This window comes from Tupaia chinensis, unplaced genomic scaffold, assembly GCF_000334495.1.
Source record: "Tupaia chinensis unplaced genomic scaffold, TupChi_1.0 Scaffold138500_1, whole genome shotgun sequence".
Taxonomy (NCBI): Eukaryota; Metazoa; Chordata; class Mammalia; order Scandentia; family Tupaiidae; genus Tupaia; species Tupaia belangeri.
Genome location: NW_006198396.1, coordinates 15574 through 28937, shown reverse-complemented (window position 1 = coordinate 28937; position 13364 = coordinate 15574). Strand labels below are relative to the sequence as shown.

At 43.3% G+C, this 13364-nt stretch overlaps 1 protein-coding gene across 1 annotated transcript in view; it reads right to left on the bottom strand.

Moving 5' to 3' along the window:
• The window catches only part of NALF2 (NALCN channel auxiliary factor 2), a gene marked incomplete at its 5' end in the record, with an annotated part of 43826 nt that extends 32352 nt beyond the window's left edge, over positions 1-11474 (bottom strand). The window contains 3 exon segments of the mRNA XM_027765505.1: positions 285-530; positions 5486-5728; positions 11375-11474. Of these exon segments, the coding sequence (XP_027621306.1) occupies positions 285-530; positions 5486-5728; positions 11375-11474 (589 nt within the window).
• Between the last annotated feature and the right edge of the window lie 1890 nt (positions 11475-13364).

Sequence of the window (13364 nt, the reverse complement as noted above, 5' to 3'; positions counted from 1 at the left end):
GTGCGAGTGTGCTTGGGGGGAGCGGGGCGGAGAAAGAGGCACCGAGAGGAGGAGGAAGCGGGACCGGGGCTCCGACTGCGCCTGCGCCTAAGGACTCACTCTTCCCCACATACACACACACCCCACCCCCCAGTCTCCGCCGGCCTCAGCCAGTGCTGTTTGGGGATGTTTCCAGTCCACCCCCAACTCCATTCACTCCAGCGCCTCGGTTCATCCGCCTGCTACCCGCTTGCACACACCAAACTCTGAGTCCCAGACCCCGGCGCTCGCCCTCCTCCACCAGCCCAAGCGACTATCTCCCTCCCCAGGGCCACCCCTGGTTCCCCGCAAGGACTAGGGGACTTCTGAGGGTGATTCTTAGACATCTCCGTAGGGTCTCGCTGCCTCCCTGAGTCGCCTCCCCGGTCTCCGTGACTAGGAGGGACTGGAGACCGCTGAGGATAGGAACAGTCCTGTGTCCCTAACTCCTTCACCCTCACTGTCCTGCAGGAGGCCCAGAGGGTCCCTGGTGCTGAAGGACAGCTCCCAGTCTAGATATGGAAGAGGGCTGAACCTTGGAGGTGTACTGGATAAGGCGAAGAGGTGGACCGGTGGGGTGTCGTTTTGCTCTTAGGAAGATTTCCAGCAGCCGCCCCCTCCCCACCCCCATTCCTGTACTAGCTTCCTGACTCCCCCTACAGGCTGCTGAGACTAGCTGAGCTAGAGTTAAGGAAGCTTCCCCGCCAGGATGGAGCCATGTGCTTGGGGCCGGCACAGTCATATGGCTCTAGGAACTAGGATATACGTACAAACATCCTGCCGCATCACTAACCTTGTTTGGATTCCAACAGTCTCAGACAGGTTCTGTGGTCTACTTTCTTCCCTTACTCCCTCTTGCTCCCAGTAACTGGAATTCTAATTTTTAATCAACTGTTGCCAGCAAGGATTTGTTAATGTGGATAATGATAAAAATAAGGAACGTAGTCTTTTCTGAGCACATACTAGGTGCTTCATACTGCTCTAAGCACTTTACATGCACTACTCATCTAATCTTCACAACAATTTTATGAGACAGGTACTATTGTTATACTCATTTACATAAGGAGAAGCTGAGGTTTAGTGTGGTTAAGTTACCTAAGATAACCGATGCAGATAAGATAGAAACTCAGGCAGTCTGGCTTAGAGCTCTCTTAACACTCCAGTAAGGTTCTGGAAAGATGAAGGGATGGGAGACAGCCCAGCCTTAAAGAAAATTCTAGTTTATATGAAGAAACTATATAAGAAAAGGGACTCTCTTTGGACTACACAGCATGTTCAGTGGTAGGAGTAGCACCTGACCCCAAGTCTCTATTCTATGGATTCTCCCACTAGTGGGAAGTTCTACCACTGAACATGCTGTGTGCCCCCAAGAGAGTCTTTTTTCTTTCCAAGTATTTGGTTTCCCTTGAGTATCATGAGAGGATGCAGAGAGTTAAATGAGATGTATGGAATCCTTAGCGCTACTTTAGAGGTGAGCCAGGATGGCCCCATGAAAGGTTTCTGAGAAAGAGAGAATCAGAACTAGTTCTTTTTTCTTTTCTTTTCTTTTTTTTTTTGGAGAGGTTTTTTTTTCGCTATAGGGTGCGTGTGCTCGCCAGAAAGACAGAGAGAGAGAGACAGAGACAGAAAGCGAGAAATCACCCCCCAGGGGGGATGGTCATGCCGCAATCCCTTCTCTTCCATTCTCCTCTCGGGATCTTGGGCACACACGCACACGCACCCGGCGTGAGTTTTAAGCCATTGGGTCTGGGACACGAACCGCGGTTGACTACGTGGGAGTCCAGTGACATAGCCATTACGCTAACTGCCGGTTCCCCAAAACTAGTTCTTAAAGAAGCAACAGGTGTTGGGTAGATGAGTGGGTGGATTGAAAGCACATTCCAGGTAAGAGGAATGCTGGTGAAAAGTTTCAGGAAGGGGGAGCAGCCCTGCATGTTTGTTAAACCAAGAGTAACATTTTGGCTATATTGGTGATGAGAGTTTGGGGGGAAGGGAACAGAGGGAGATGAGATGACAGACAAAACTGTGAAGTATTTGAAAAGGCTACTCATTCATTATGTTCCAAATGCTTTGCAGGGAGCTAGGTAGGATACTGAGGTGGATGAGACATAGACCTGCCCTTGAGATGCTCACAGTTGAATTAGGGAGAAAGACATGTTAAAGAAGGAATTGCAACTTAGTACATACAGTAAAGATACTATTGAAGAGTGGTCTCTCTCCTATAGAGGGAGGGACCAATCAACTCTGTCAGTTTCCCTCAGAGATGATTTTGCATATAACCACTTGACTTGGGAGTATTAATTAATTATTTGTCAGATGTCTACTGAGATTTTATTATGTTTCATATGCTTCATTAGGCATCAGTGATACCAGTGTTTTGGGCTGAGGGAGTTTAGTTGAAACTGTAAGGAATGAGTGAGAACTGGCTAGACAGATGGCAGAAAAGTTAGTGTGTAAAGGATGTCCCAGGCAGAGGGAGTATCATGTGTAAAGGCTCAGAAGCAAAGCTAGAAATGACTTGTTCAGAAACCTGCAAAGTATTATAGTTCATTGTGTCTAGGTGTGAAGTGGGAACACTGCCAGATTGAGGCTGAGAATTTGGCAGGAGTCCAATGATGAAGGGCTCTGGGTACCATGCTAAGTAGTTTGGACTTTATCCCAAGGGTACTAGGAGCAACAGAAGAGGTTGATTTTCAGCAGGTCAGATTTGTATTTTGAGAAGACTGATTTGACTGCAGCATGGGAACAGGATTGGAGGGACTGAGATTGGGGGTAGGGAGACTGGTTATTTGTCTAGGTGATGGTTGTTCAGGGCTCAACAAAAGGAGTGGGGGGTGAAGAGAAGAAATGCACATGGGAGAGGAATGAAAGAGGTAAAACTGATAGGACCTGTAACTGGCCTAGGTGTAAAGAATACAGAGCTGAAGGAGGGTGAAACTAAAGGTATCAGTTAGTGACACCGGCAGGACTGCCCCTGCCCATAGGTCTTTCCTGAGCCATTCTTTGTTTATTCCTTGGTGTGTTCAGTATTATGTTTAACAAAGAAGGCTAATCCCTTACAGATACCTAGTACAGAGCTGACTGGAAGGGTCACAGTGATTGACAGCCTTGAATGCCAATGTAAGAGCACCTGCCAGACCAGGCTATCAGCTCAGAACACCTCTGGAGCTTTCTGTGAGAAGTCACTCAGGCAAGATTCTCTCCCTCTCTCTGGCACACAAAGGGTGAAAAGTGTCCCACAAATGTCCATTTATCATAGGTCGCAATATAACAATAACTTACTAAGACAGTATCTGCTGCACACACAGAAGTGGTAGCACACCAGCAGTAAGAGGAGGCTGTCATTCTCTACATATTACACAAGAAATTATAATGGGGTGAGGGAAGGCATTGAACTCTAATGGGGCCCCTGGAACAGAACAGCCAAGGTAGGGATGGGGGCTAGAGTAGCCTCCTACTCCCTAGGGCTGGTTGGCCCTGAACAACCTTTTTTCCAGCCCGTCTTCTCCATATGTTCCCTGGTCTGCAGAGGTTAAAACCAGAGGATAAAGTTGATCACTCCTGAGGGAACTCAGACTGCCCAGGAAAAGTACCCTCAAACCAGGAGGCAAAGTGTGTGTGTGTGTGTGTGTGTGTGTGTGTGTGTGTGTGTGTGAAATCACTGTATAGCGAGAGAGGGGAGAGGCTTTTGACAATAAAATGCTGACAATTAGGAAGAAGACAGAGGAAGCCACTTAAAGAGACCAATGCGGTTACACAGAGAGCTTTCTGTTAAGATCAGATCTTCAAAAGTCATGGGAAAAAGATGGGAAGAAGGGCACATAAGTGAGGATGAAGTTAAAGACCTGTGAAAAGAGTGTGAGGATGGCTAAAGCGCAGCTTGTTTGTCAGACTTCCTAGATACCACCCTCTGCCCCTCCTTCCTCCATAATTGAAGTGATTTACCTCTTACCTGCACGCAATGCCTGTCCTAAAATTAAAAGCACTGAAGTAACCCTGGCCTACACACCAGAATTTAATGTCAAGTCATCCCTTTGCTGCTGGTGTATGATCTCAAGTTTGCCTTGAGTCTCTACTTCATTCTCCGCTTCTCATCATTGGCCTTTTGCCTTATATCCTGTGTCTGTGTCTCCCAGTTAGAGCGCCTGCCTGACTACCTTAGGGATAGTCTTGCTCTTTTAATCTACCATCTAGGGAGAGAGTCCTGACCCCAAACCTTAACACACTGACAGACTCCTTTGATTCCCAAATGCTCAGTCGTATTTCTAAATATCCACTCCCTCTGGGTTTATACAAGGTGTTCTTCAAAAAGTTCATGGAAAATAAATATTGTGAAAAAGCTAGGGCCAGCTGGTGGAGTGGTGCTTAGGGTACATGGATGCAACATAGCTGACTGTGTGGTTCAAATCCTAGATCTGGCAGCTTGAAAAACTACACCGGGTATGTGTGAATGCATGTTCAAAATCACAAGAGGAGAATGGAGGAGAAGGGATCACAACACGGCCATCTCCCTTGGGGAGTGCTTTCTCACTTTCCCTTTCTCTCTTGTTTTTCTCTCTGGTAAAAGCATGTACCTATAGCAAAAATTTTTTGGAAGTATTTGCTTTATAAAAGAGAAAAAGCTATACATAGATTTCAAAAAGATTTATACCAAAATAAACTTATATTTTAATTCCATTTTCCATGAACTTTTTGAAGTCTTTTCATATAGTCATGTTTGCCCTCCATGTAGAGCTACGGTTTTCCTTTTGTAACATTATGCTAGCTAGGAATGCTTTCAACGGAAAAGAATAGGCAACTCTATAAATGGCCCAGGGCTGGTAAGGTACCTCAATGATGCCGTCAAAGCCTTGGCTAGGATTTAATAGAGCTGGTTTTTTTTTTTTTTTTTTTTTCCCCCTTATGGTAACAAGACAGTTGTGGCTGGTCTGGGCCTCATTTCTGTATTCTAGAGTAGAAGAAAAGAAAGAGCTAGAGAGTAAGTTGGTGAAGGACAAAGGTCCTTCTAGAGAAACCACCTTTTTATTCAGAACAGACAGCTCTCTCCATTCTACCAACTTCTCTGACTAGAAGGGTGTCATATGGACATTCTTAGCTGCAAATGAGCTGGGAAATTCAATATTTTTGGTTGTCACATTGCTTCTCTAAACCAAGTGGGGATTATGTACATAAGGAAGAAAAAAATTGTTATAGGGCAGGCAACTAGTAGCATCTGCCCTGACGCTCAATCACTAATGGCTTGCCTGAACTACCTTTCATTTTTTACTGAACCCTCATATTCTGGGCTTTGATTACTGAACTTGACTCTCTCCCAGCAACAACAGGATTTGTTCCTCTAGCACAGGATTGAAGAGACCTGCTCATTTAACATCAGTACATATGAAAAAGACCCTGATTTGATTGTAAAGTCAATGTGAACTAACAAAGTAACAATGTTGAGAAGAGAGGTAATTAGATTTTAGGTTACATTAACAGAAATATAGAACCAGAACAAGAGAATCCATGGTTCTCCCTGCTCTACATTTGCTGCATCCCACCTGGAGCACCGTGCTCCATTGCAGAAAACCCATTTAAACTGAGATACAATGACAAAGTACAAAGTGTCCAAATGTGAGTTACTAGATTGGTGCACCAGCAGCCACATCATATAAGTAATAGTTGAAGGCTCTGGGCTTATATCATTTAGAGGTAAACAGATCCAGAAAAGAGCCTGCATAGTCAAAATATCAGAAGTAATTATTCAGGTTTGGATTCACATCCAGGGAGAATAGAGCAAGCAGGGTAGTTCTAAGTGGTTACATGGAAGGATGGAAGAGAGAGTCAATCACAGTAAAAACAAACACTTAATGTTATGCTTAATACATACCGGTTAATCTTCTATTACAATTATGTGAGTTAAGAACTATTATTGTATCCATTTTCCAGATGAAGAAACTGAGATACAGATAGCTTAAGTCACTTGTGTAAGATCACACAGCAAGTGACTGAGGTAGAATATGAACACATGTATTCTGGCTCCAGGGTTCATACTATCTCCTCTCAGAAGAGGCATAGTGACTCTGGATATTTTCCTAGGTTCAAAAATCAAATAGTGTTTTCAGCTTCCTGATCATTTAGCAGTCGTGACTGAGTTGGCATAGATGAGGCAGAGAGATGAAGGGCCCCATTTTAAGACCTACAACCCAGAGGATTCCTCCTAGATATTTTGATACCTCCTCGTCAAAACCAAGACATTGTACCCCATATTGGGCTTTCCTTTTCACTCCTCACTCCTACTACAAAGACTTTAGGCTGTCCCTAGGTAATTGACGGAGTAGACTCACTCTAGAATAGGTTTCATTCTAGGCTGCAAAGGTACAGAGGTGGCTACCTCTAGGGTCATCACCACTCCAGAGTTTGTAATGTGCAGAGTCTGAGGCTACTGGAGCTGCCACCAACCCTAGATGAGGGACCAGTTTTCTGTACATTAAGTCCAATTACAACCTCCTCAAAGTTACTAGGTCTAAAGTCACTCTGCCCCCACATCTGCCATAGTCATCCGTCAACTTCCAATGTGCATGTCCCATCTCCAGTTTCACATTGATTCTCATACTGCTGTTTTTCTTAACCCAACCTAACCTTTCACTTTTCTTCCATTTCCCCAAGCCTCCACTGAGACCCTCTTGACCAGTTACTCCCTAATCAGCATTCTCAACCTCTTCTACCTAACAGAAACAGTTCTCACTGAAGGTCTCTATTTCCTCTGCTACCTTCTTTTGTGAAAGCTGCTTGTCATCTTTTCCAGAACCCTGGGGTCAGAATGTGGAATAGATGTCCTACTTGATCCCTGTTACTACTTACAGAGCATTTTGTTTCTTGTCTCTTGCAAAAACTACAGGTTTTTTGAGTCACATAATTTTGATACATTACTCACTTCTCATTGCTGTCATCTTCAGAACTCCGGAATATATCCTCTGTAGTGGGTTGAATTGTGTCACCTAAAGAGATATGTTCAAGTTCTAACCCCCAGTACTTGTGAAAGTGACCTTGTTTAGAAATAGGGTCTTTGCAGATACAATCAAGTTAAGATGAGGTCATAGAGCCAGCAGGTAGTGTGGTGGTTAAAGGCGCTGGATTTCCACATGGCAGATTGTGGTTCAAGTCCTGGACCTGTGGCTTGCTTTCTCCCTTTTCCTTTCTCTCTCCCTGTCTCTCTCTGGTCAAATTGAAAAAATAATAATAACAAATTGAATTAAAATAAATAAATAATTCTTAAATAAAGTATTTTTAAAAAGATGAGGTTATGTTTGATTATATGTATATTATATATATATATATATATATATATTTATAAAGATAACATTGTATATAGATATATACACAGAGAGAAATTGATCATGTGATGACAGAAGCACAGACTGACATGATGCAACTGCAAGCCAAGGATGGCTAGTAGTCACTGGAAACTGAGAGAATGTTATGGAAAAGATTTTCCTTCAGAGACCCTAGAAGGAATTAATTCTGCCAACACGTTGATATAGGACTTCTGGTCTTCAGAAGTATGAGAGAATAAACTTCTGTTTTTGTGGGTTTTTTTTTTTTCAAAATTTTCCATAGATTGTGTGCTCTCACTGGAGAGAGAGACAGAGATGGTGTAAAGAAAATAGAAATCACCTCCCCTGGTGGGGAATGGCCACATAATCCCTTCTCCTCCATTCTGCTCCTGGGATCTTGGGCACACATGCATAACTGCCTGACATGAGTTTTAAGCTACTAGGTCCAGGACTCGAACCATTGTTGGCCATGTGGGAGTCCAGTGATGTAACTACTATGCCATCTGCTGACCCCAACTTCTATTGTTTTAAGTCACCCACTTTGTGGTAATTTACTGAAGCAGCCCTAGGAAGCTAATACATCCTCTTTCTCAATGGTTTCTGTCTCACTTCTGTCTACACACCCTACCAGGAGGCCTGCCATCATCCTAGGGAACTTCAATGTGCAAGTTGAGGATTCAGTCACTACTAGGGCCTCCTGGGTCCTAAACTTCTTTATCTCTTCCACTCTACCTCAGCCATCAACCTCCGTTGTCACTGAACTGCCCCATTATCAATCATGTCTCAACCAGCCCTCAACACTGTTTCATGATCTTACCAGACACTAAATTTTTTTAGTACATTTCACACTCTATGATGAATATTCTCCAGTCTTTTCTCATACCTCTAACCCCTTTACCTACCCTCTAACTCTTAGCAGACAACCTTGTCACCTATTCCATTGAGATAATTCAAGCACAAGGCAGGGCCTTCTCTTCCCACCTCCATATCTACATCCTCTGTAGGATTTCTCTCTCTAACAGTGGAGGAGGTAGCCATTCTTCTTAGTGGATCATGCCATCTACTAGTGTTTTGTAGCTTGTCAGTTCCCACCTTCTCATATTATCAACTACCCTTTTCTCTCCTTGTGTAGTCAACTGCCTATGTTCAACTGAACCCTTCTCAGTAACAAGTGAAATAATGTCTTCCATCATAAAATATGTCCTCCTCAACCTTACACCCCTTCCAGTTATCACTACCCCTTCTTCCTCTTTCAAATAAACTTCTTAAAAGTTGTCTATATTCAGTTCTCAGCCTACTCCAATCATGTTTCTTCCCCCATCACTACCCCAAAAATGCTTTCACTCAGGTCACTAATGACCTTCATGTCACTGAATCCAAAGGATGCTTTGAATCATTGTTATATTTGACTCATCAGGGGCATTTGACATTTTATACAACTTCCTCTTTATTGACATAATTTCTCCCATTAGCTTTCTTTCTTTCTTTTTGTCCTACCTCTCTGAGAACTGCTTATTGGTTTCCTTTGGGGATTTATTTTTTTCTCTAACTGATCAGCTTTTAAATGTTAGAGTTCCTCTGGCTGGCTCCATAGTCTGATGATTAGGGGAGCTAGATTCCCACACGGCTAACTGTGGTTCAAATCTCAGCCTTGAGAGAGATGCTGGACATGTGTGCACATTCCCAAAGTCCTGACAGGATGGAGAAATGGAGGAGAAGGGATTGCAGTATGGACAAACCCCATTAGGGGGTGCTTTCTCCCCCTGTCTCTCTCATGAGTGCATACACCCTCTGGCAATTAAAAAATTGTTGGAGCTCCTCAAGGCTGCCTTCTGGGACCTAGTTTGGAGGCCTTTTTTTTTTTTCTAGGAAATTTCATTGATGCCCATAGTATGCATCCCATATCTAGATCCCTACTTAGATGACTGAAACACAACTCAACTTCAATACACCCAAGACTAAACCCATGATCTTTTTCTTTTTATCTGTTCTCTACCAGTTACCCTTTTTTTCAGTGAAGGGCACCTCCCAACTCTCCAGTTATATAATTCAGAAACCTGAAGGTCATCCTTGGCTCACCCTCTTCCTAATACTCATCTATCACTAAATTCTATCTATGAGTGGGCTTCAAAAAGTTTGTGGGAAAAATTAATTTAAGTACAAGTTTATTTTGGTGCAAAACATTTTGAGACCCAAGCATAATTTCTTTATAACACACATTTTCTGGGGTTATCAGGTGATGTGGTGATTAAGGTAGCTGGACGTCCACATGGCCAGCCTCAATTCAAGTCCTGGACCTGGGAACTTGAAAATCATGCTGGGTATATATGCACATGTGTGCGAAATCTGAGGAGGAGAATGGAGGAGAGGGATTGCGGTATGGCCATCCCCTGGGGGTGGGATGATTTCTATCTTTCCCTCTCTGTCTCTCTCTGGTGAACGTACACACCCTATGGCAAAAACCAACAAACAAACGAACAAACAAAAAACCCCACAGAACTAAAAAAGTACATATTTTTCATAAACTTTTAAACACTCCTCATAGAGGCTCAGTATTTATTGAATGAATGAATGAATGAGTAGGTTAATGAATTAACATTTCGAGTGAGACCATCCCCACTCCACTGTAAGGGTACGACATTGCCGTAAAGGATTTGCTAGTATGTCTGTATTTTAATACCAAACGTAAACTGTAACATGTAGAAACTAAGGGTCAGTCCCTCATGGCTGCCTCCAGAGATAGAGAATTCTCCTCAATAAAGGTATATCTTCAAGCAGCTATCTAATCTGAAGTGGGATGACTGCCTGTGGTGATATAGCCACAAGATGGACTTAATGACCTCTAAAGATTTTGCTGTCAATGGTTTAGTGATTCTTAGGTTTGGTGAGTAGATGGGTAGCATAAACAGTGAGGATTCAGACACTCTCTGGGATGGAAAAGCCATGGGAGAAGCTACTTTAGTATCCTAGCTCCAATGAGATCACCTCATTTATTTTCTCCCCTCCCAACAGAACTTCTCTTTCATATTTTAGAAGACAGCAATCTTCTTCCATTAAAGATTGCCATGGACAGGGACCAGAAGATGATGATGTAGTAGTTACATCACTGAACTCCCACATTGCTGACTGCAGTTTGAGTCCCAAACTCGGTAGCTTCAAAATCACACTGGGCACTCAAGATCCCTGAAGGAGAATGTAGGAGAAAGTGTTGCAGTGTGTCCATCCCCCTGGAGGGTGATTTTTTTACTTTTCCTCTCCCCGTGTCTGTCTGTTTCTCTCTCTGGTGAGCACACGTGCCCTAAGGGGGAAAAAGATTGCCATGGGCTAGAGGTTCTTCAATTTTCAAAACTCAGTTCTAAGATTCACTGGAAACCATGTTTCCAATTTTCATTTTTCTCACTTAAATTTAAAGCAATTTCCTCATGCTTCTCAAACAAGAATGGAAATACAGTGGCCCACCTTTATCCAAATATTTTTAAAATAAAGATTATTGTTTGAGGCTTAATGGAAGTCCCCACATTTCACAGTACAGAGAAGTGAACCGCCATCTATGACAGAATCAGCTCCTTGTTGTACTGTATTTGACTAATTCTTGGTATTTGGATGTTAAGGGTCTTATCAGGCTTAAGTGTTGTCAGACTGTGGGGCCATAGCCATGTCCCCCAATGTAGGGTGTTGACTCTCATCTGAACTATGGGATAATAAGTGGTATCAATCATAATCAAGTACTGATTGGGAAAAAAAATAACGTATTCCTCAGAGTGGGAACTGGGGCTAAGGAGTAAGACTCTAGCAGTCTGCAACTCAGGTTTCTGTACTTACTGGCTGGAGAGGGGATCCATCCTTCAAACACTTGCTTCCTGAGGCTGGAGGTAAAAAGTATCCCTATTTTGAGCATGGGCAGAAACAGAATGCAGTAGCCAGCCTCCTGCTGATTTAGATCCCAGCACAGCATATGAATCCCATAAAAGAATTGGCCATGATTGGATCAGAGACACATGCTGAGAAAGTCAGGCTCTTACAGCTTCTGGCATAGTCCTTACCTTCTCCCAGAGTGCTTCAGGAAGTTCTTTGTGCAGATACTTCCTGATGTTTCTATTGTGCCTAAAGAAAACCAAAGATGGGCTTTGTGGTCCTCTCAGACTGGAATGTTAAAAAAGAGGATGACACATGTGTATACTGGGGTATGTAATATCAGGGACAATAAGAAAGAAACAGAGCCCTATTGTGGTCTCACTATGGGGACACTGGGAGTGAGAACATCCCTCCTGCATGCCCTCATCCTCAAATCTTTTCTGCTCCAATCTGAGAGCTCCCATGCTCTTTTTACAGTGGTAAGGTGAGACCTAGAGTCCTAAGGGGAAAGGACAGATTCATAGGACCAGAGTTGGGCGCTGACTGTAGTCTCTTCCCCCATGGAGATGCATCTTTAGGGCTAAAGGTTTCTCTGGGTCAGTTTCTTTTGTCAATGGGTGCTTTCTCATGGGTCAACAAGAATTCTACCTGTCATGATAGAAGTAGATTTCTCATCTGGTAGAGGGCAGATAGGACCCCTTCAGCATCACTCTTCAGGTCCTCTCTGGAGTCAGCCCCTTAGGCAGGTCAAGGCTTTGGCTAAAAGGATCTGGATCTGGCACATATGGCTTATGAAAGACAAAAGACCCACTGTGCAGCTCTTTACCTCATCATGCCTAAAAGAGCTGTTTTCTGAAGGTGGTGAAGAGTAGGTCCAGGAGCCAAAGAAGGAGTTCCATCCTCTACAACTCAATGCCAAGTCACTGTTGGTCTCCTTCCCTGCCACCAGCAGAGTGGAGTATAGAAAGGAGCAGGGTGCAGATCTCAAAGCAGCAGTCCTGGGCTGAGTGTCAGAGTCCAAGTCTCCTTGGATTTATGGGCCCAAGGAAGGCCTGGGTTTTCAAGATCAAGGGGCTTCTCCCTCAGCTTTTCCAACAACCTCTCCCTCCACTGTTTTGGGTAGGGGTCCCATAGAATGGCATGTGCTATATTTTGGCTCTGTGGCTGTCCTGTCTCCTGGAGAGTCTGTGGTTCCCTTGCATCTTATATCATGTACCAATGATCTTGCAGGTGTCTTTTCCAACTGCCTTGTGGGAGCTAGTCTATGGCTCTGGGACTCCTAGACCCCCTACCCTTTTCAGGAATCCACACATGGTAGTGGAAATGGCATTGACTTTAGAGCCAGGAAGTCCTGGGTTTATATCTCAATCTAGAACTTGGGAGCACAGGTGATCAAAGACTGACTCCTTATTAGTAAAATTGAGAAAATAGCTGCTTCCTAAGGTCATTGTATAGATAAAATGTTATGATAGCTCCAAAATGTTTTATAATGGCCCTCAGTACATACTATCCACCTGGAACTGATCTTTGTAGGATTTTCCTTATATCCTCGTGTCTTTCTTTTCTGTTCTATTGCTGAGACACATCCACAGATGATTAAGTCTGGTTCTCTACTAGGAGGAAAGTCCCAGACAATACAATTTATGTATATTGTCACAGAGGCTTGTAAGGTGGGTGTTTTTCCTTACCCTCAGGACCAAGATCCTCAGAGACACAGAGTTCCCATGCAAAGAGAGGAGCCTGCATGCCCTTGTTTCAGATGTGGAGTGTGAGAAATATGTGCTTCAAGAAGTATTAAGGAGAAGTGATCCTCATCTTTAAAATCAAGAAAGCAGAGGGAAGAAGCTCAACAGAGATTCCAGTGATCATCCCAAAAGACAATCAGGAAATAGAGGCCGACTTCCAGCTATCTGTAGACTTTTTTTTATTAATTAATTTTTCTTTGTTTTTTAACATTAATACGCTATACATCATTACAGTATACAAAATGAATTTTCCATCCAAAATACACTGTCTGTTGGCTAATCAAACATATCAACATACATGTTATCAACAAACAATTTTCCATTTCTTATGTCTTATACGTTTTTCTTTTTTCTTTTTATTTTTTTGCCATCCTTGATTCCCTATTCCTAACCCTCTGCCATGTCCCACCCTCCTCCCATTGTCTCTGGTATC